Source organism: Neopelma chrysocephalum, unplaced genomic scaffold (assembly GCF_003984885.1).
Source record: "Neopelma chrysocephalum unplaced genomic scaffold, ASM398488v2 Primary Assembly neopelma1_97222, whole genome shotgun sequence".
NCBI lineage: Eukaryota > Metazoa > Chordata > Aves > Passeriformes > Pipridae > Neopelma > Neopelma chrysocephalum.
The window spans coordinates 1,699,878-1,724,607 of record NW_020925863.1 but is presented as its reverse complement, the minus strand read 5'-3'; the positions used below and the strand labels follow the sequence as shown (position 1 = coordinate 1,724,607).

Genomic DNA, 24,730 nt, shown 5'->3' with positions numbered 1-24,730 from the left:
CTTCAAGCAATTTCTTTTCTGTGGCCTCTACCCTGATTATAGCAGATACCTCTTTTACTTCTTAACTGACAGTTCTTAACATACATGAAAAGAAATTTCAGGCCTTACAGACCTTCTTTGCATGCAAGCATCAGTAGATAAATGTTGCCAAGAATTATGGCATCATACTAAGCAATGAAAAGACACTTGCTTCAGCTAAAACAAATTAGCCGTTAAAAAATATGCCTACTTATTTCTAGTCTCTATAGGCTACAACAAATAACTTATTCTCTTTGGGAAAAGAGAACAAAACTTGCCTTTATTGCAAAGTATTTGTGTTATAAAAGTAAAAAAGCATGAGTACGTATTCCACTGTTACCACCACAATGTAGTTAACATTGTTTATCTCTAAATAGTATATACCTAGGATTTTGTTATTATGCTGCATACTTTGCACATTTAAAGCAAGCTATGAAATTCAAAATGCATCGTATTTTGTGATACCTTCAGCTTTGCCATGAATGTGTAGTATCTCTAACCTCAATCAGCCCACATACCTAGACAAAGGCATTCAGACTATGATTTAAATATCCACTGAGTATAAAACTGTATATATCTTACATATCTGTTTTCACTGTCTTCATTTACAAATTATTCTTCTAGCATGTCTAGTATATAAGAAATTACATACTATTCTGATGCACTAATGTTTCTGCAAACTTCCTTTTTATCAAAGAAAAATATTTTCAGTTTTTAGTATAAATTTTAAAAAGTAAAAAAATTGAAATAGCTTAATTTTCTATGCCAACATATAAATAAGAAGATGAACTGAACTTGAAGATGGCTCACAGAAAAACAAATAATAAGCAGTAAAAGAGTGTTGTTTCAAAGACAAAAATGAAAACATACAATAAAATCATCCATGATCCCTTGATCTTTGTTGCAAAATCAAGATGTTATCGGTAAATTATCATAGGTAATAAAGATGAAAGTCAAGTTTAGTCCCTCATCAAGACGTCAGTGCTGCCATAATCATGCTTTGTCTTAAATATTTTTGTTTCTTTCCTTTCCTGTCAGGGAAACACTCATATATTCATCCTCACAATAGTGAAGGTTCCCCTCCTATGTTCTGTTCCAGTCTAAATGTGGATTATATACTCCAGAAAAGTGTGCAATTTGTAAAGACATAAACCATACCTGAAAGCAATAAAGTATATGGGTCCCATCTAACCCATCACACCCCACTAACTGTGCAGCCTCAAGACTGAGCTGGTCCAGCAACCCAGTCAGAAGGAAAAATCACTTATTTCCCCATTGCTGCTGCCACTGCTGCCTCCCATGACCAGTTTGCCGTTATCTCATTGAAGTTACTTAGCCTGTGACTAGATGATCATTGGGTTCAAAACAAAGGCAGTGAGGGAACACCTGGGTGGGAGGAAGCACCACACCTTGTGGCAACAGCCTGTAGTTACATCAAAGAATCACCAGAGACCAAACTCACATCAGCAGAACACCCAGACTTGGTTCTTTCGCCCAAAAATACTGCCCTGACAAAGAAAACACACTTAAATCCCAACATCAGCTCTTGGAGCTTAGTTGATCATTCAGTGTTCCTCAGATGCCGGAGCCATGTGCAGAGCGACATACAATTACAGGATTTAAACCAATACCACCAGAAATGGACAAATAACAAAACCAGCACACAATGGATAAGAGCAATCAAGCAAAAAATGGGAGGGGAAAAATTATAGGGGCCTTACAGAAAGGAACCTGTAGGGTCTTACAGAAGAAAAATTAAAAAAAACCCAAACATGGTAGAGGATGTGCTAGCATTAAGCGAATTCCACTGTACTAAAATGATCGCTAACAGTTGCACAAAGACTGCCACTGCCAGGAGTACGATGTTATTCTGGAAGGAAAGCTGTGATCCACACATGCAGCTTTTGTTGTATTGTATTTCATGCTATTTGTTACTGTCAAACTCAATTAAGGAAAAAGTCCAAGAACAGTAAACATGCTGCTTTATTGTCTGAACTAAAAGACGGTGCCTCATGGTCTCTGCTCTCCCACGTGTCCTATTCCAAACAGGCTGGTTAAAGAATAACATCTAAGGCTAATGGACTGAGGCACGTTTGCAAGATATTAGATAATGAAGTTACTTTTTAATTCCCTGTTATATGCCGAAGCTTAAGAAATGCAAGTTATGAGAAGCAAGACTGAACACATCTTCTATTTATCTGCAGGTCAGCAAGAGCAGCAATGAGGGCTGAACTCCAAGTGTTTTCTCTTAAAAAAGTACTTTACCTTTTTTTCCTGAATAAACCACATCTAAGGGTTAAAATGACTAGAGCTGAACGAATTGATTCTACTGAAAGCTCCATCAGATTAATTTTTATACTGTCACAACTTGAAAATACTAAGTACTAAATAAATTCAAGAATACCAGTGCTGAATTGTTAATTATGATCTGCAAGTTATTTCTTAAAACAGTCTCAGTACCAAGGTGTGAAGGCAATGTTTTCAAGCAACTCAGTTATAATCAGTAGATATCCCAACACAAATACCTGACATTTGTACAAGGCAGACTGTTAAAGCCTACTACAGAAACAGAATTTGCAAGTATGTAAATAAATAGAGTGTAAAGACTGCAAATACTTTTTAAAGAAAAGTCAGGGGCATTGTTCAGAGTCTTTGAAGCAGGCAATGAGCCTGATGGACATGATTATATATTAATGCAGATTAACAAAATAATTTTAACCAGACTCACTATGAGGCTCTCTTCCAGTTCATATGATATAAGAGGCAAAGCTTCCCCCCCCCCAGATAAATAAACAGCAAAAGGACAGAAATAAATGGTAGAAATAATATTTTTCCAAATAGAAGGTGGTGTACAAAAGGGTCACCCAAAGGAATCTGTTTGGACCTTCCTTGTTGAAAAAATTAGGGAGCATTACTGAAATGGGAGTAAGAGGGGATTAAGTCTTGTAGAAGGTGGAAAATCATTTCTTTAAAAAGAACACTACGTGCAAAGAACTGAAGGAAGATTTCATGAACAATAGGATTCAAAATCAGAGAATAACTCTGTCTGAAGAACCTTTGGAAGCCATTTGGTCATACCTTCATGAAAGGTTTAACTTAAAGTAACATATGGATTGAATACTCATACATGATTATGGAGTGTAAAACAGCTACCATCATATAGACAAAAGATCTCAGAGGAATTGCTAAGTACCCTTTAGAGTTGGTTCTTTTATATCATAATCTAATTTTGCTGTGTACCAACGCTAAGAAATTTCTTGAAGCAGACACAGAACTAGGAAGACTGACAACTCTTGGACCTAGAAGCATGCAAACAAGTAAAGAGGATGGTCAGACATACGGAAAAACTTCTTTATCAGAAGAATTAAGCAGATAATGGCTCTTCAGGCTAGAGGAGACGTGACTGGAGGGGTATGACAGAGACAACACACGAGTGGCACAATAGTGACCAGAAAAAAAGTACTCATTATTTCTTCATTCATTTTTAATTTTTTCAATTCAAAAAAGTACAGGTGTCAAAGCAATAGACAGCAGGTTTAGAGCAAACAAAAAGACATGTTTTATTCACACAGCTAATTATGAAAGTGACAGTTAAAGGATGTTGTGAATGCCAAGATTTTAGACTGGTTCAAAAAGTGGTAATAAAAAAACGTGGAAGAAAAGTTAAGAGCTAAGAAACGAAACTAGAAGGTACGGTGGGAAGTACCACATCATCTTACCCCATATTCTATCCCTTAGCATCCATTGAATTGGCTACTGTTGAAGGGATCCTGAGCGAGCTTGGCCTGCAGCCCAACTCAGCCCCATTGTTCTCTTCTCTGGGAAATCTCCAAGTAGTGAGCATATTAAAATCTCTCCTGAAAAGCAGCATCAGTTTCTCGCCTCTGGCCCCTTCTACCAAGCTTTAAAACCTTCCTCAGGCAGAAGGCAGAGGCAGTTCTGGGAGCTTCTCTTGTGTGATTTTTCAGCAGTCTTTTTTCTCCCATGGGACGGTTGCTTTCAGTTTTACAATGTTTCCCAAATTCTTTGTGTGAGAATTACTTTGAAGTAGTGATCAAATACTGATTTAGTTAAATGAGTGAGCCACAAAAAAAGAAACCATATGCTTCAGAGTACTGTTAAAATTCAGTAACTTTTGACTATTTTTAATCATTCATTGCCTTATTATCTTTGTTTTGCCTTCTGAGAATGACAGCACCCTGAGGATTAAAATCAGATAGGAAAATAGAAAGGTAAATGCAATATTCCTCTTGAAGATGAATAAGAGATTTCTAAGTCCCAATGAACTTTAGCAAAATACTATGCAATTCCCTTCTACTTGCCATGGTAAATAAAGGCAAATTCAGGCCATATAACTTCTGCACATGCCTTTTTCTTTTTTTTTTTAAATACTACTGTACTATTTTTGTGCATGTTTAAAATACAAAAGTGTATTTTTTTGTTTTATGGATGATACTTGTAAGCCCATTTTGTCCACTTCTATTTAATCTTTTCTTTTTTTTCTGCCTGCCAACTCCCTTGCAATTATCTGTAAACAGTGATGTTTTGCTTAGAACAGTTAATGTTGACAATGTTTTTATACAGAAAAAGACAAAGATACAGAAGTATTTTTAGCCCACCTCAGCTTAAAAAAATATGCTAACACATGGCTGAGCATGCATTAAACACCATTATTTCTCTAAGAGCAAAATAAAATGTTAATTGCTCAAGATACAGAGACAGTCCCAAAAACACATCCACTAAGACAAAAGACTTTAAACTCCTCAACTACAAACTGATCTTGCAATCCAACCAGAAAGGATGAAAGAGTTCAACAGAATAAATACATTTCACCCTTTGGCATCTGGGTCTTCTGATGTTTAATTAAAAGAAAAGGCTAAAGGCTATGTTCTCTGAATGTTAGCTCACTGCTGAGATGCCAAGGGGACAGGCACCTTTCAAAATACCTCTTCCCAACAGGAATGTAAAAATCATTTTAATTTAAAATAAAACAACCCAAATAAAAATCATTAAACTGCATTTGAAATGCTTCATTGGAAGACAAAACTCTGCTCTGCCTTCCAGAAATGCATTAGTGGAAAATTTCTTGGTGCAAAATATTAGACATGTTCTTTCTTGTATCACAACAAAGATGAATTCATTATTTTGTGAAGCACATGGCATCAGCACTGTAGTAAAAAAAAAAAAAAGGCAAAGATCTCGAATGTAATATATATTTTTAATAAGTATGTGAGATAAATTAATTTGATCTCACAAATTAGGTCACACAATTCACCTGGGGGAAGCTGTCCCATTAACTGCTCATAAGAATGCGGTGACCACAAGGACATCCACTGACTCTGCTCTCAAACACCAACACCATCCCAGCCACATGATGTAAAACATGTTAAAACATGTCTATCAATACTAAGAGATGGTCAAGTTAGAGCTGCAAAGTCCTTTGAAGGACTCCAAAACCCTCAAAATCACACAGTATGTCAGCAAGAGCATCGCCTCTGTCCTGCTGAGGAGTGCTCCTTTTGCAGCACGTGTGCTCCCAGCTGCCCTGTTAAACTAGTTCTTCACTGCAATTCACCAGGTCCACAAAGATTCCTAGAGACATTCACTGTGTTCTTTATAGGTACCTCAAACAAAGCATTAAGATGGTGTGGAGAGAAGGAAAAAAAATATCCAAAGCAGAATAAAACCCACACAAAAGTTAAACATGTGTCACATACGTACAATCAAAACTCATTTTCAGTTCTGTAGCTTAAAACATTACTGTGTAGAGAAGTCTTCAGCTACTTAGCAAATCTAATGCTCCACAAACATTACAAAATTATTTCTAGGGAAAATATGCAAAACCATATACACTTCGTTATGGTTGTTAATTATTAGACACACTTTAGTTCCAAGAAAAGTATATGTTTTGAGTTCCTTCAAGTCTCTAAAATAGTAATTTCTCTCTGTCTCATTTTTTAAACCATGGGTTGCATTTTTATCTGTAATAAGAAATTGCAAAAACTAAAACAAAAGGACATAAAGACATTGTTGAAATGGAGAAATAAATCCTGAATGCCTGTTTTCAGCACTGGGCTTCATGTTGCAGAAGGTTATCTTTTCTCACCCATGAAATTGGGTATTCCCTATAGTGGGCTGAAAGACAACAGCCTATCAGGACTACTAAAGACTTGCCTGGATAGCTCAACAAAACAAGAAAATGAGAGACATGCTTCAGATCCTCAGCTAAAGAGAGTAGTTCTATCTATAACAACTGCATGCTTGGCAAAGAATTATCTGCAGGTTGGGATATCCCAGCATTTGAGTTTGAGCCAGATTTTGATTTTGGCTGAGCATACGGTTGGAGTGGCACTAAAAATGGAAATCAGAGTTAGACTTGCATATCACAGAGCACACTGTGTCAGAATTTGGTGAAGTATCTCAAAGTCTAATATACTTCATTCTTACCTGAAAAGGAAATTTAAACTGCCAATATGACACTATCCTCTAATTTTTACTGTGAAAACAAGATGCAAACATTACCACACTACACAAACACCTGACTATTTTTTCACTGCATATAACAATGACACAACCTAGTTAAAAGACTCAAAAATCCAATTTCAACAAAATATGAAGCACACGGTAGCTTATATCCACTATATCTAATGAAATAAACATATCTCCAATATTGTACTTCTCCATGCAGAGATTTTTGTTTGTTGTTTGTTTAATGTATATACTTCAGGCCATAAACCCAGTTATTCTCTTCAGATCCTTTTTTTTATGATCTGCGTAAAACCAGTATTAGAGGGTTGCTTCACAAAGCAAGTATGGACCAGACACCAACCAGAAATACAAATACTACTTCTTAAAATTAGTATTTGGACTTTGAATTCCTGGGCTGAAAAATACATCTGCCCAAGCCACTGCATCGCATACATTACTTGCTAGTACTATGTGCACCTCCATCCCAAAAAAGGCAGACAATATTCTACTTTCTGTGAAGAGAAAAAACATGTTGGTTCTGTCCCTCAGTTCAGAACTAAGCTTTTCTAATCTTTAATCCACGCTTATAAAGAAATCAGCTATTTAAGAAGTCAGAACAGGCTCAGCCATGGTCTTTCACAGATCAGACTTGAGTTTAATCTGCAATGAATCTTGACTATAAGGCTCCTAGTATTCTATTTTTACCAAGTTTATCCTTCTGATACGAAATATACTTTCATACTTTTTCACACTTCTAGAGATTAAAGTTCCAATGTTTATATTAGCAGAAGTGTTTAGGGTAAAACCAGTTTTAAAAACATCAGGCTGTGAATCCTGTGAATATTTAGACTCTTTACACTGGAAAAAAAGACAGCAAACATACACTGTACTATTTCAACAGCTGAGACAGACAGTAATTTTTACTCCTATTAAAATACATACAAAATTATTTCTATTAAAAACAGTGGTCAGACTGCATCATTCTTCTCAAGAATTCACACAACAAGAATTTATGTTTATGAATATACATAGGAATGGTTCATTTGTCATTTAAGTCAATAGTGCAAATCACATGCTTAAAATTAATCACACGCATAAAAGTTTTCATGATATTCCCTACACAAGAATAAAATGTCACATAACTATCATTCCACACCTATTCTACGCAAAAACTGACACCAGTCTGATTACTTCTCAAATGCATTTAAGCAGAATCATGTTGTTCTATAGTCAAATGCAAGCTGTACACCAAATTTTTCCTTGCTGTATAGCTCCAGATATATTACCTGGTTCATTCTGTCAATAGCATTTATTATCTTTATTTCTTAATCCAAAGAAAGGTTATTTAAAACCTGTCCCACTAAAACTTAATGGATGAAGCAATTCAGGAGGTTCTCTGCAACTGGACTACAGGCTGACAGGATAGCCTTTATGCACAGCATAAAGACAAGGTCATATTTTCTTATGATTTCCAATTTGTTCTCCACTTGTACAGTTTCTGCACACATCTCTTTTTGAACAGTATCTGCACATGTTTTTCTCATGATTGTTTTCATTTCCCAGGAATTTCTCTGCCTCATCATCCATTAATCATTTTTCCTTCTACCTTTCTTTCTTATTCAGCACAAGGAAAATCAGAAGGAAGAAACTGCCACTGTCAAAACTTTTAACCCAACTTCAAAGAAAAACAAATGAAAAATCCGTAAGTAAACTTATTGCTTTTAGGGTACTTCAGCTAGATAGGTTTCTGCCTCAATGAATCTTATCAGCAGAAGACAAGAGATATTTTAATTCAGTATCCTCATGTTGTTTTGTTTAGACCATCTTCCAACTTGCACCACTTCTCATCAAATTTAAATGACTTTTGATTCTGGGCTAAGCTGTGTCAGCAAAAGTTGAATTTGACTCTTACAAGCATAAAAAGAAAAGCACAACACATCAACTTGACTACACTATGCCTCCTGCATTCATTATTCTTCACTAGAATAGCCAAAGACAGATATGACACAATATGATGTTGACAAGTTGCAACCCAAAATAATTGTCTTTACTGGTGATATCAAACTCCCCTCAATATTTAGACACTGCAGGTGCTGGTCATTGATTCACAGCAAACATCTGCTTCCTAAGTTAGTACCCTTGCTTCAGCACCGTAACATGCAACACCAGTAGCAGCAGCTCCCAAAACCAAAGCAAATTTATGTGTCAGTGTTCTTGAAAAGCTCTTAGGATCAATGCGGTAATGTATGCCTGAAATAACTGATCTCTTACAAGTGCTGCCCTCTGGATAGCATCTTCTGTCTCTCAGGGCAATGCGCAATCTGATGAGTAGTAGTACTTAGATTATGCAAAATAGATGCCAAGTGGTTAGCAAGGACATTCATGTCTTTAAAAGCTATCTCCACCAAGTTACAGCCAGACACAGAATGCCTATACTGGCAAAATGCAAATGAAAAAGTTCACTTCATTTGAAAACTGACAGTATGATGTATTTCTCATTATTATTTATTTTAAACATTTGTAATGTCACAAGCAATTCTGTAAGAAGTCCTCTGCAACAATGTCTCTAATAAAGGGACCTGAACATCTTGCAGATGTTCTGCAATTCTATTGGCTTTCAAAAATATTATGGGCACCAAGAACTTTACCCAATAAGACTACCCCAACAACTCACAGAACTGTTCTGTGTAAGTAAGGGGACTGGGGGGGGAGGGGGGAGGAGAAGTAGAACCATATTTTAGGCATTGGTTACATACAGCTTTTAAACACCTATTAATTCAATTATTTTTGGTAATTTCAATGGTACTTAGTTTTCAATAAAAACTAATTTTAAAGTATCCTTCTATAAATAAGTCATGTAAATACTTCTCTCAGACTTCAACAGTAATTAAACCCCCAGTATACCCAAAAGATTTTCAAAGCTGAATTCTACAAGAGACAGCTGTGTTTAAAGATACGGACCTATAAGGACTATTCTGCAAGCACACATTACACTTCACTGCAACATACACCACTGAATGGGAAGAACTCAGCCTTGTTAGCAAACACTTGGAAGAAGTATTCTCATCCTCTTCTGTGTGATTTAATTCCTGTTCTTGATGTTTTCCCCTCTGACTGTATTAATATTCAGAGTTACAGGGTGTTCATTTTTTTCTTTCATGTGTGTCACAACACACAGAACCATTTATAGAATCATGAAGCAGGTTTATTTTGCTAGAGGGAACAAAGTGACGATACGTGTTCCAAGACATGTCAAAGGTACGTGAGTAAGGAAGGTGTGGTCTGCTTCATAGTTACAACATTGAGATTTTCAGAGCCAAGGCAGCTGCAATGCTAGTGGCACAACCAGCATTCCTACTTTTTGAAAAGTACTTAGCTCTGCCAGGCTGTAATGTGGTGTACAGAGTTGCCATCCTATGTAATGTTTAACTCCAACTATTCTCAGGTGTCCACATCTAGAAATATTTAATAAGCCACAGCTTAGTTTTATTCCAAATAATCTGCATAACAAATCTCTAGTAATTAAGCTATACAAGAAACATAAAGGACAGAAATGTAATTACTGTAAAAAATGACACTAAAAATATCACACAGTTACACTGAAAACCATTGAGTATTTTATACAGACACATAATGGGTCTCCAGAGGAAATGCTCACCCACTTGAGTATATAGTCTATAAGCAAGCATTTAATTTTCTTAAGGGCTGCTGCTGCCATGATTCCACAAAAGTATCAACTATAAACTAACAGGAAGAACAAAATCACCTTGAAATTCAACATAAAACTGCAATTGGTTTGTGCATTTCAGAAGAACAACTCATACAGTTAAGCACTGCACACCACCACAGTTAAGAGATGAGAATACCCACAACTTGGAGAAACAGAACCTAAGCTGCAAAAGCAACCATCTGCTTTTCATCGCTTAGTTATTTCTTTTAAAACTGCAGAGTACATTAGGGTGGGTCACGTTAACTGAGAGCCTAGAGGCATTCTGTTGCTCAAATAGAACCAAAGCTCTGCTTAAAAAAAAAAAAAAGAAAAAAAACAAGGAAAAAAAGAGTTCAACCAGCTGACCTTATCTTTGAAATCACAAACAGAGCACTCACTTTAGACCTTCCTGACTTCAGCAATAAAGTTCTGAACACTGTGTGCATTACAACAGCATTCATAATGCAACTTGAACAAGTGATTTACAGGTTTCTCACTTTTTATTTAATGTTTAAATACTAAAAAGTCATGACACAAACCTGGGTCCACGTGTCTAGAGCTTCTTCTAATTCCATTTGTTCTTTTCTGCAAAGGAAAAATACAAATCAAGGATATGAATAAACATGTTTTCATGTAGGCACATCGCACTCCTTTCATTCCCACAATCTACTAGGCAAAGCTGGTTTTCTGAAGTTATTTCCCCCAACCACAAAAACAATTATCTTTATCTTGTAGAAAGATCACACTTTGAAAAATATTCTTAGTAATGTACACAGTTTTTTCATACACTCCATTTTTTCTGACACTAGGCTCAAGAGATTCTCAGTCCATAGGAGGTTTGTTCATACATCAACATTTTTTGATAACATGAACAAACGTATTTTTTAATAATTTATGAATAGGATAAGGGAAAACCATGCAGTCTGGCATTATCTACCCCAGATCATGTCCACCAACACAAAAGTCAAAGCCACATGCATTGTTTAATAAGGTAGAAACTTTGACCACTTCTACTTTATACTGAAGCTATCTAGAATTCCCTATGGAATACTTAATTTTCTTATTTTCCTGGCAAGTACCTAAATCCATTTAGTAACTTGTCTCTCTCTTTTAAACTGGAAGAACCAGAGTTGTGTGAAATCAGAAACTCTCTGACAACACTCAGATTATTTTTATTTTTTTTTCTACATTTTTTATTCTAAGACACTTAATATGGATCCCTGGAAATTTCAATGTGAAATAACATATCTCGAACTACTGATCTGCTTTTGCAGGCTTGTTTTAACTGGTAACTTGCATGATGGCTCATGCATTTATTTATTTTTTAATCAAACCAAGTAGAGTTGCATAACAAAGGGAACAATTAGGTTGCTCTGATTTACTCGCAGTTGATATAAGCTGATGCAGGACACACACCAAGGCAAGCCAGAAAGCAGTAACCTGAGGCATAACCAAATTACCAAGCCCTGTAGCAAGCAAGCAAAATAAAAAGCTTGGTATGAAAACAGCTTTCAAACTCTTGAGTCCTTGGACATATTCTCTCTGCACCCCACATCTCTAATTAAAGAAAGGATGCAAGTTCTGTTTCATCTATAGTGGAAAGAAGAAAAATTTAAAACTGCTGCCACAATGAAGGTAATAGTACTCAAAACAAAAAGCTCAATTATATCCTACAATGTTTTTTTTATAGATGGAAGCAGTATTGCTGATACAGATTGATGCAGAGTGGTGAGTAACCACAAAAGGGAGGGAAAGGGGAAGGACTGGGTAAAGAAAGTCCAAAGGGAGATGGAGAAATGCTTAACTGAAATGCAAGCAATACAGTGACTCTGTGACAACCTAAGTCATATATGTGACAGGATCAGACAGAAAAGTTTTAAGGAAATTGTTCTTGAGCTGTATGAAAACATGCTCAATACCCTTAAACATATTGCAGTACCAGCAGACTCTTTACATTACTGGTATGAAATATAAATCCATGTTTTCTAAAATGACAGTTCTTCATCCATGCTCCATCCATGCTCAAGTTTCCTTCTGCACAGAGATAATTAAAGCAGGCACTTAAGAGTCTTGGTAAAAATGAAAGTAACCCTGATGTTTTAGATCAATTCAAGAGGCAATAGCAAATCAATAGCTCCAAAAAGGAAGGGTTTTTTATCCCTCACAAGAAACAACAGTATGCATGTTTTTTCATCCAGCTAGATGGTGAATATACTGTTCACCACAGTATGTTCACCACAGCAGCTTTACAGAGCCTGGCAGCCTTGCCCATGGGGCCCAGTACTTGACCTGTTCACAGCTCCCCAGTCATGCTTGCCGGCTGCAGGACTGGGAAAGCATCAGGCAAATGGACCACGCTGTGACTCCCATATTTTAGAGTGCCCTTACTTAGTGGATCTTTCCAGGCAGAGACTTAAAAGGCTGGGCAGCTCTTGGCTGGGGCACGGCTGAGGTTGCAGTGAGAGCAGGCAGGCAGCAGTGCCTGGGCAGAGCCAGGGCCGTGCCAGCACACCCCAGTCCCCAGCCAGAGCTCCCCCAAACTCGCCAGTCCCCTGCAGGCCTCCAGAAGCCAGAGCCCACCTGAGGCCCAGAGCCCACCTGAGGCCCAGAGCCCAGGGGCTCACCACAGCATGCAGAGCTGCCCTGACCTGCTCCCCCCACCACCACCATCTGGGGTCACAGTGACACCCAAACAGCTCAAATATCAGAGAGCACTGCTGTGGTCAGCCCTGCACATGACTACCTCCACACCAGCCATGTCAGCAATAACATCCTTACATTACCCAGCATGTCATTTAAGCAGTTAAATTACTATAAACTTCTGATCTAAAATAGATGCTAGAAACTATTATGCTCTAGGTTTGAAGTGCTGCATCTCTTTGTCAGAATTGGCAGACAAAACTCTTCCCTGTCGATCTTTCATCACCCTCTCTGCCTGGCGTGGCAGAGAAAAAAAAAAGAATACTTTTAAATCTACTGCCAGATTTTGTCTAGGAAGAGTAAGGATCTAACCGTCAGTTGTGAAGCAATGTATGCTTTCCTACCTGTAGCTTACAAAAAAAAACTCCACCCCTTTCAATGCTTTCAGCACTAAGTCATATCTCAAGTTTAACTCACATTTTGAACAGAAGACATTAATATTTAATCATGAACACCTTGTTGCTTAGACAACCTCTACGGCACTCTAAATAAATCTGTTGCTAAACCCAGAAGAAAAACAAATCTTTTCCAACAGCACGTGCATAAAGTAATAAGGAACTCTTATATCACAAACAAAACAAACATCACATGCAAAGAAAATAAAAACCTTACCTCATGTTTCACATTTCCGTGTTCTGAAACATAAGTAAAAATTGGCATTATTGGCGACTGCAAACTGTATGCCTTTCCTATAGCAATCTCAGTCTGTGCTGCGTGGCATTAAACAAAACACTGCTGCCTTCCCTTTGCTACCTGACACCTGCAGCCGCCCAGTGCCCGGGGCCGCGCCAGGTCCTTGTGCAAACCCCGCCCGGCCCTGGGCAGGCTCTGGCTGCAGGGCACGCTCCAGCAGCAGCATGGCAAGATCAGACACTACACCTTGGAAACTTTCAGAACGTTTCAAAAACACTTGGTAAACACTGACTCGTTGGGAATTCAAAGCTACAGTTCTTCGTTGTAAGTCGAGTTTACACCTTTTCTTGCCTCTGTCTTTTCAGAGTATGTCAACATGTATTGAGATATATATATACACCTTTAGCTTCGAAGTGTTCTATATTTCATGCCTTCAATTCAGCATTGTGTTAGCATTTCATAGACTGAAGCCACTAGTGGTTTATTTGCCTTTTTTACTATAAATTTTATGGTACTATCTAAAAATTATGAAACAAATAAAACCCTGTAGGAGATCAGAACTACTGCATAAAGACTAACAATTCAGCATAGACACGCCACCCCACATACAGAAGACACAAAAGGGGATATCTTTCTTACATGTCTTTGAGTGTCTGATCTGATAACAGGTATTTGGGTATACTCTAGATTTTGGTTCAGTGTGTTAGCGAAGTGCACACAGCTGTATTTACCTGTGTGCACTCTCCAGCACTACACACGCTGCCGAGGCAAAGCCCAAACTGCACGTGCCTGGTCTTTGTGTAACTTCATCACATTTGAAAACTTTTACTGTAATGTCTTCTAAACGGGAAGGCACATTCACAGTAAAACAAATAATAAAGTTTAACTGTAAGTACATTTTGTTCTGCTAAAAAAAGGTTACATTAAACAGTAAAGTGTGGGAAAACAAAATCTCTGCCTTTCTAGCACTTTATGCAAAGATAAGGCATGCCCAGACCAAGCACCCCAGCTGCGGACGCTGGGCCAGGCAGGCACAGCCTTTACCACTGGCAGAGCTCTTCTCACGTACGCCTTCAGTCACCACTTCCCCTCTCACAGTACCCCAAAGACACTTCATCTTATCATCCACAGAAAACACTTTTATGATTATAACCTTTCCAAAAGTATTAATTTGCATTTTTATAGTGAGCAAAGAGGAAAAAAAATAAGCCCGCCCAAAGGAGGAGATGCAGGTAATCTATTCAGATTTTCTAAGGAGCCTGAGGGAATTAGTTGCCAAAGTGCTGCTGAAATCCAATACAATTTTGGTATTTCACAATTTGATATGCCTTTTAAAATTTTTTTGCCAAAATATGAATAAAACCACCTTTTTTGAATGTTTGATCTCAGTATTATGAATGACTTCAAATGAAGAGAAGTCAAATAGGTAAGGACTTGTAGAGGAGGTCAAAACTTCAAATCCAGACTCAGGGAGTTTTTTTTTGTTTTGCTTTTTTTCCTTTTAAAAAAAAAAAAAAGGCCCATGTTTATTTTAGCAGATCTATTACCAAAAAGTGAAAATGGAAATGTCATTTATCCTCCAGTGGGAATGAATGACTCTGATTTTTAAAGGTTGCTGTTGAATATTATTTGTATCTCTAGGAAACATCCCAAACCCAGCTAGATGAATGAGTTCCATCTGATCAGAGCATCCGATCAGAACATCCCAGCAGTTTTCATAATAAATAATTAAGAAACTCTGTGATAACCATTAAATAACTGAATAACTGGATTCAAGAAATCACTACATAGGAAGGTAATAAATACTCCTGATAAGTTGTGCAAAATAAATTTCATTAAAAAGCAGGTGGGAGACTTGGATTAAAAAAAAAAAAACAACAACAATGATAGACCAAAACACCATTTGTGGCTTCACTATCAACACTTCAGTAATTGAAAAAATATCCAGTATTTGTATTTCCACATAAAAGCCTATTCAAAAGTAAGACTTATTCTTGTCTTGTTATTTCATTACAGTTCAAATACTCTCATATTTCAGAATATTCTGTATTGAATTCTGTGAATTGGTTCCTCACAAAACACCTTTTTTCCTCAAACACTACACAAGTACAAAAGCAAGAAAACTCTCATTTCTATTTTTAGAAAAAAAGAATGTAACGTCTGCAGATATCCACCAGCAGATATTTTACACGTGACAAGTTTAATTCAAGTTCCTGCTCGTCACCAATTTGCCAATGAAATTATTGAGTGAGCCCTCAGTTCTGACAGCCAGCTACTTCAATGTCATAGCAGAGTTTTGGGGGTTTTTTTGTTTATTCACTGAGGTCATGTTACCACTGGGTCACATTTGGATAATTATATTTTACTACAGAAGAAAGAAGAGCAGCAGCTGGCCTCAGTAAGTGAGGGAGGGCAGATCAGAAAATGGGAATAAACTGCTCCTCAGGGATGCAACAGTGCAGCTGGATTTACATGCTAACTACATGGAGAGTAAACAAAAAGGATACATAATAAACTACTCACCTTTCTATTTTAAAAGAAAGCTCAAAATATTTAAAATGCGGGAACTGCAAAATAAGTCACTTGGAAGGAGTTGTGGGACTACCTATTCCTTTCCAGTCATTTAGCCAATCATTGCATAATCAGAACTAAATTAGAAATGTGACCTAGACGTATCGTAGTGCAGGACCCTGAAAAATATCAAGCCCCCTAAGTGGCTTTTGTTCAGGTTGAGCAAGAATCGATAGTTAAACAGTACAGCTCAACCTTCGCTGCAGTTTTTTAAAAAGTGGCATAACTCCAATGAACTTTCTGTGATTTGAGCACTTACTTGTCAATTCAGTTGACATGGAAGGCCTGGAGGAGAGCCACTAACTTTGCAACTATTGATCAAGTCAGCAAAAACGTAAACAGTGAAAGCTGCTGGTTTCTTTTTAGCTGTCAAGACCACACGGTTTTCATGAATAGTCTCTAATGTGCTGTAGCAAGCAATTATTACATAAACAGCAGGGACTATTATTGGGCATATACATTACCACATGAAAGCAACTCAAAACTTAAACCATTCATATGGCAACATTTTCTTTCAAGTTCATCATACAGTGGAAGAAACTTCTTTTCCACCTAAGGAAATATAGTACTTTTTCAAATGGAATTATCTGGACAAGATAGAAATCATGCATAAGTTAACTAAAATTTACCACAAAAATGACCCGTTCGTGTTTTTCAAATCCATTTATGACCTGATGAGACATGTCTCTAAGACTCCCTGGGAAAAGCAATATAAAGAAGGAAATTTTTTGGGTGTGGCACTATATTTAAAATATTCAAAATATTTTCAGATTCTAGAACCGTTATAGGAGGTTTCTCTAATTGAAATATTCAAGAGTCTGTAAAACCAGGAAATATTTGCCTGAGAATACTTAATTTAATATAATTGGATGGACTTGGAAAAATTGCAGTCTGGAAATAGAAATGAATTGTTAATTCTGCTGGTTTAGACTAGGAAACAGAGTACAGTTCTGAAGTATGTTCTGTGCAGAGTGATTCTGTTTTATCAATCCTGAAGCCTCTGAAGGAACTGCAAGGGGCACAGAACAACCTGTACAATAAAAGTGGGAATAACAGGGATACAGCTTCTCCTTTTGTCTACTAAAGGTGTGTCACTCTTAACCATTCCCAAATATTAACCCTTCCAACTAGTGGAAAAGCATCACCAGATGAGTGAAATTGTCTTGTGCCATGAAAGAAGAGACAGGAATGCAGCTGAGAAGCCAGAAGAGGTAGCATGGGAAAGGAGACCGCCTCATCAGCCACCAGAGAAAATAACACCACATATGTGCTTATAAATGGCCTGTCAGAGAAATATGTGCATCCATTTTAAAATCCTTGTGTTTAAGGATTTCATAAAGTCTTGTGTTTAAGACTGTGCAATCGGACTCGAAGGAGTTCATCAGAACATTAGGGAAAAAAAAGGGGGGGCATGGAGGATTTGAACTCACAGAAAGACTGAGTGACAGGGAAAAAAGTAAAATACATACAAGTGTAGAGGACTACTTAAGCATGTACAGGACAATATTTAAGGGGGGAAAAAAAGTTAAATCAATAATGACAGAAACAAACACAGAAGACTTCAATCAGCACTGCTGATTTACAGCAACAAGGGCAGGAACAGCAACCAAGAAAATCCAAGGGCTAAATGCAGACATTTTGTTCTATTTATTAATTCAACTAATTCACTCTGCATCTTTTATCACTACAATTTCTACAGTCTGCTGAACTGGCCTTCTTTGAAGCAAAACATCTGAAGAACTGGCATACGTTTGTGTATAAGGCATAGCATGAGAACACAGCAATTTATCTTCAGATTTTGTCAATGTTTCTCTCATAAGTGTATCATCTAAATCTGACACTTAATAATTTTGTCATTCAAAAGGTTTCATCTGTCTTTGGATGTCTCTCTTTTTATATTTCATTCCAAGTTGCAGTTTGTAAAAATTCAAAAGATTTAATCCACTCAGGGAGGTTCTAAGTATCATTTCAGAAAGGCTAGCAAAAACCATCTGCTCAGTGGTCTATAAAGAAAACAATCTCAAACTGTACAAAACCAGAAAATGCTGAGGAAAACTCAAAATGCCTTTGAGAAATCTAATGGTATATTCCCATTGCAGTGTTTTGAACTCTGATCACCTCTTTTCAAATAGACCTCTAGAAATAGAAGAGGTCTGCAGAATGGGAATGAAAATGATTTGAAGCATAGAAAAAATTCCACTTATGAAAAGATAACAAAAAAAGAAGCTACTGAGTTCAGAGAGTATACTATTAAGAGGTCATGAGAAGTTATAAAATAATTTATCATAGAGAAGCAGTCAGTCAAGACTTCTATTGACTCTTCTCACAAAAACCCTAGGTCTCACGTTGCATAGAGAACTCACTGTTCTAACATTTGTTGAGTTAGATACTTCTAAACAGATCTATGCCAAAGCATTAACGAGACATAAAAACTCTTCAAACACCAAAAAAGATAGAAAGAAAATGTAACAGGATCAAGCAAGGAACATCATTCCCAGGCATTGTCTACCACGCAGAGGATTTGCACTTTGCTGTGAAGTGCTGGAATGGCACTGGCAGAATGACAGAACACCAGATTAAACAGAAAACACATATATCTACACACACACACACACATATATTCCATATCTGTGGCCATAACTAATATCACATGACTGCGGAATAACAATCTCCAGTTTCCCAAAAGGATGACTGTGTTTCATGTCCATTAAACCCTGTGAAAGAGGTTAAAATAGTCCCTTAGAAACAAACAAACAAAAAGAAAAAAAAAATCCAAATACAGCAATACAATAAGTGTTCCAAGCATTTTGCTACAAGCCTTCCAGCTATGCTCCACAATTTCTAATCTAATAGCACTCTCAGGCCACCTCTGCTGATTTCTCAGAAAAGCAGCAAATGACACTGTTAAAAAAAAGACATTTATAGTAAATTAATTTCTCTAAACATTTCAAAAAAATATTCAAAATTAAAACCATGTTAAAATTTTGTGCATGTAGAGCCTACTTTTTCAACAAAATGCAGTGAAAATACTGAATTTTACATGATGTCTTTACGTCCGCATTCTTTTAGTAATATTTCATAACTTAGCAGGCACAGCAGGTAACTTATGGGAGATCTCATTTCTCAGCACAGCTGGAAAACAATTCCTACTCAAGTTGCAGTAACCAATATTTCAGAGAGTCTGAATTGTCCCTTTCCTTTCTTGGCCACATAGGGAAGCAGAAAATGGTAAAGCTCCTCCTAAAACCTTTCCTTACTCTGTGCACATTATGAATGGGCAGCACTGCTCAATCAACACTCCTTTCTTTCAAAAGGCAAATAAAGAGTAAAAGTAGAAAACAGTAGGGAAAAATCTGAGGATTTTCCTTCCTGCTCTCTGGCCAAAGTCCCTCTGTCAGGTGGAGGGATGACACATTTTCAGCCAAGTAAGCAAAGCCCTTTGTCCTTTCCATCCTCACTGATTGATAAAGCAAGAGGGAAGTATGGCAGGAGCTGTAATTTAGAGTTTGTTTTAGCAGCTATGATCTCAGAGCAGGCTGTAAGGAAAGTCTCCTGTCCTTCTGCCTCATGAGCAGGTAGAAGATCACAACTCTCCTGTCTTAGACTAGAGCTACAGGAATCTGGGAGCCTTTCAACAGAAGAAAAAATAGACTGAGAAGAGAAAGTGAAGTTTGAAGAGAGCACCGAGAGCAGAACACCTGGATGTAAGCAAAACACGTAACACAAAACAGTATCCTAACAAACCAGTTGCTTCCAATTTCAGAGCACTATCATTTTACAAATATCAGGAAGATGATTTAAAGTAAAATCCAAAATAACATTCTGCTCCTTTAAATTTTTAAAATTATAATTTTTCCACTTACAAAGAAGAAGAAATGTGACTTTGTTGTTATTTTGTTCTCTCTATGAAGTGCACAGCATTGCTTAAGTATACAGGAAAATTGCGAGAAATCAGACCTTTTATTACCTATACCTGATACATGTTGCACCATATGTGTCCACAGAGATTTACAGAGGAATAGAAAGACAAGCTCCTGCCCCCTGGGGTGCCAGCTATCCAATTAAAATAAAAACTACAGAAGTGATTACAAGGAAAGGAAAAATGTAGAAGTAGGGGTTGTTTTATACCACAGAAGACAGTTCTCTGGTGAAGAACAATATATGTTTGTTTTTCCATTCTATTAATTTAAATGTAATTGCTTTAAAATATTCAATTTTTTAATAATTTTACATGTTTATTGTCTTTATAATATCTGTAGAAGGTCTGGTGAAAAAACTACATTCCAAAAAGGATCTCAATCACAAATACTGTAATTGCTGTAATGATTTTCAGATGTACAAAAGATTATTTTTAAAGAGTCCAAACTTGGAGGACAGCATGGAAGATCTCCAGTACAGAAAAGCAGCTGAGAAAAAAGAAGTTCACTGACTGCAGCAAAAGTCAATACCTGCCATCCTGTTGATTTCATAAAAGAATGACGCAGGTAAACAGCACTGTGAGCCAAAAGCCAAGTAAAAGTCAGGAAGTGATGCAAACAGAGACAAAGACAGAAACAAGCTTATACAATGTTGAAAGGAACAACAAGCCACAGCTGAAATCTTGAAGCAGCAGCTTAGTAAAGAGCAGTGGATGAAGTCATCATGTAATTCAAGCAGTGGGAGAAAGATTATCTCTGCAACAGCATTTTGCAAAGATTGTAGATACTAATGTAAAAAGAAAATAACCCAGTGCTGTAGCTTATGTGAGGTTAGACATGAGAAACCTCACAAACTATTATGAAATAATTGTGGAAAGGAATGTGCATGTTTTAGAGAAGCAAGAAGGGCAAATAACTAGAAACTTCCCCGGCATATAAAAATTGAATTCTCTTTCAAACACAATCAAAAAAAAGCAATTCAAAATAATCTCTAGATAGAAGAAAGAATAGTAAAGAAGCTGGACAGAGGGAAGAGTCAAAAATAGCACTACAATTACACGACTAGCTGGCTATAGTGTAACAAACTCACTGCCACCAAATACATAGGTACAGGGAAGGGAAGGAGTGGCCAATGAGGAGGGCTAACATTTAGCATTAGCAGGGGGAGATCCAGAAGATGTCAGAAAGATTTACAGGTACAATACTGAGCAGAAAGGGAAGATGTCATATTTTTTGAGTCATTTGAGGGAGCCCAAATGATAATTGAAGTCAAAAGAGCCCTGAAGGTCCCAAAGAGCAGAATAACAGAGGAAGTGCAAAGTGACAATGGTCAGGGAAGAAACTCACAGAGTACAGGAATCAATTAAAAGAAGAAAAAAAATAGTCCTTAGATGTGGGAAGTAGAGAGCCATCAATCACATTTTTGTGAATATTGTGAGTGGACAGAAACCATGGAAACCAAAGAGATGAAAGAGGAAGCTGAGGCAACACATACAGCTTTAGGAACTGAGAGGAAAATATGAAAATTGACATAGACATAAAGGGAGAACCACAAGGATGATAGATGATGTCCCGTACAGTAGGTGTTACATATGAGCAGACTACAATCGAAACGACAGCAATTCCTTCTTGTATACGACATTGACAAAGAAATTGGGTTTGACCTGTAACAGTTCTCTCCTGCTTCTGAACATTTCAATTTAGTAGCAATAAAAATCCCTATGAATCGTAAATGCAATTCTAATTGTGCTTATAAATGGAAGTTTCACAAGTATGCATGTTACAATAAACACAAATTAGAAGTAAATTAAACCTTAATTATATCTAGCAAGTTTCATGTCCTAATTAAAAATGGTATTCTAACAATAAAAATGACTTACCACCTAAATTAGCCCTGCCACAATTGTCTAGTCTTCCTAAACATTCTTTGTGTGCTCCAGCTCCACACTTAGAACATAAATAGCCTTGATAAAATGTTCCCCTGTAAAATAAAATTAAGTAGTGATACATTAGAGGTGACAAATTCCACACATAAAGGACATAAGAGACATGGCAGAAGGTATTAGAAGTCATTTGCTGTTCTGCATAATGATAGTCCTTAAAGGCTTGAGAAAAAGTGACAACTGACAAGCAGCTCATCCGCTTTTCTCCACTACTAAAAAGTTACAACCAGATAGGTCTTCTGGACTACTAGTAGAATAACAATCTCCATTTCAATTTAATCCAAAGCAACTTTGGAACAGTACACTTGAAATTGTACCATTATGCATCTATCCTACTACAGATCTACACTTTGTTTCATCTCAGTGGGGATTTGCCTAGGCACCATGACAAATAAGATCCATTTCAAGAGAGCTGTAAGTTTGAATATATATTTAAGCATTAAGGAGTTTATAGGCTATATTGCAAACATTCTTGACTTTAAATTTGTTCATTTTTAAAAAAATAGATATCTTGGTACACTTCAGTTAATATTCAGAGCTGCCAATTACTGTAAATATCTATATATCACAAGGTAGCACTTGGGGATACCCAAGCTATCTTCGAGCAATGTTTATGGAGAACAACACAGTACCATGTGGGCTGTATCCTGAATGCAAGAGAGCTGTTTCTCAGCAACAGCAGTTAGTGCAGTAACAGGCACAATAACTCAGCTATACTACTTCAAATTCAGAAATCAGCCCTCCTGCCTTCAAGTTTAGAATGCCTGCACCATTCTTCATAGCCACTTGGACCTTATTGTTTTGAGAAAAAAAAAAAAAATCTTTGAAAATCCAGGTCAGTCTAACTGTTTCAGGAAAAAGGCTGCTAAAGGAAAAAAAATCTATGACAGGGAAGAACATACCTCAAGTTATTTTATTCCATGTCTGTGCTTAACAAAAGCACTACCCATACTCAAATGCCCTTGCTAAAATGCCGTGGCTATATTTTTGGAAATATCAACAATATGCAACAAAGAATCATAGAAAGGTTGGAGTTCAAAGGGACCTTAAAGATTATCTAGTTCCAACTCCTCCTGCCTTGGGCAAGGACATCTTCCACTAGACTGGGATGCTCGAAGCCCCATCCAACCTGACCTTGAACACTTCCAGGGATGGAGTACCCACAACTTGTCTGGGCAACCAGTTATGAGCATCTGAACTGGTCAAAGTTTAGAAAGCTTTTGCATCTGCAACTTAACACTATGAAATTTGGGGTCAATACATTCCTTTACACCACTGGACGTGTCATCTTTATAAAAAAAAACCATGGTAGGTCCTAAAAGCTCAAAAATGAATGAGAAACTACAAATATAAAAGCAAGTGTGCTTTTATATTTGCACATAAAGGAAAGAGGCAAAATACATGGAGTTTCTTAGTTTGTTGGCCTCATAAATCCTTGTTTATGAACACATCAGTTGTCTGCTAGCATTCCTTATGTAGCTTTGCAACATCTGTCTTCAATTTGTCTACATATCTGGTTCAGAAATGCCTGTTAATGGCTCACGGTTATTTTCTGTCTCACAAGCAATCTCCTCATAGCAAACATTTACGAGCATCATCATCATTTGATTTTCTGAAACAATATTCTATCTGTCCTTGCGACTGCTGGTCTACAGCAAGGGACTCTGTGGAAGAGCCATCGTAGTCAAAACTGTACAAAATGGTTGCCATCTACTCTTACATAAGAATCATGATAAAGCCATTGCCTGACAAATGAAGAGCACCTGGATGTTTTTAGCTTTTAACAGCACTCCTGCTAATATCTGGACATTTGATTACAGAAACTTGCTAATACAACAAGAAACTATAGGTATGACTTCATGAAAACCTTTACAATCTTACCTTAGAAGCATCTGGCAGACTTTGCAAGATGTCACACGACTGAAGGTGTGCATTTTGAACTCATGAAAGCTTGTATCCGCATAGTCTGGCCGTATATTTGACCTAAAAAAAGTTTGAAAATCTGCATTAAACAAATGAAATCTAGAGCACAATGCAACATTCACAGCAGGAAATCTGAACCCACAAACAGTTTTATTTATACTTTAATGGTTTTCACTGAGGAGAACCAGAAGTATGGAGTTTACCATACACCTTGAAATGAAACCTGAATTATAATATTATGCAGACCTAGTTCTTAAATATACCCTGTAACTACCTTAGCTGTCACAATAAATAGAAAACTAAACACCAAAACAAACTTCACCTGGTTTTTATTCCTGTTTTATTAACTAGGATCATTTTATGAACCTAAAGAATGCTCACCTTTTCCTTCTCCAAAATATTTTGTTATGTGAATGTACAAGGAAAAGCAGCTCACACCCTGAGAACCACCATATTTGAAACATTAGCAGCAAATTTAGGACAGTTAGGTCATAACTACGCAGCAATGTATTGGATAACAAGAGTGTTTTCAAAAGTAATTAGAAAATATTAAAGGTAGTTTGGTTAGTCTTTTTTAATTGTGTTGCCCAATGTGTACAGCTGTTGCTACACACAGGAAATTTAACAAATAAAATAAAAGATCACTATCCACACTTCTAAGATACCAAGACACTATTAGCAGACTCATTTCCAAAGATCAGACAAAGATCAGTACAAAGCACTGGTCTGCTACTATACCTGTGTTTTGTTTATCCTCCCTACTGATCCCTTTTAAAAGAGAGTGTATAATTTAAAAATGACCCACTGATCATTTTGTTGCACCAGTTTCCTGGTTTATTTAAATTTCA

General features: G+C 36.9%; 1 protein-coding gene across 2 annotated transcripts in view; it reads right to left on the bottom strand.

Annotated features, from left to right (window-relative positions):
* Window positions 1-24,730, bottom strand: part of VAV3 (vav guanine nucleotide exchange factor 3) — a 157,767-nt gene that overhangs the window by 41,297 nt on the left and 91,740 nt on the right. For both annotated transcript variants that reach the window (XM_027671909.1, XM_027671910.1), the window contains exons 16-19: window positions 23,841-23,942; window positions 21,897-21,997; window positions 13,508-13,530; window positions 10,735-10,780 (exon numbers count right to left, since the gene is read on the bottom strand). In XM_027671909.1, the coding sequence (XP_027527710.1) occupies window positions 10,735-10,780; window positions 13,508-13,530; window positions 21,897-21,997; window positions 23,841-23,942 (272 nt within the window). The remainder of the gene's footprint in view (window positions 1-10,734; window positions 10,781-13,507; window positions 13,531-21,896; window positions 21,998-23,840; window positions 23,943-24,730) is intronic.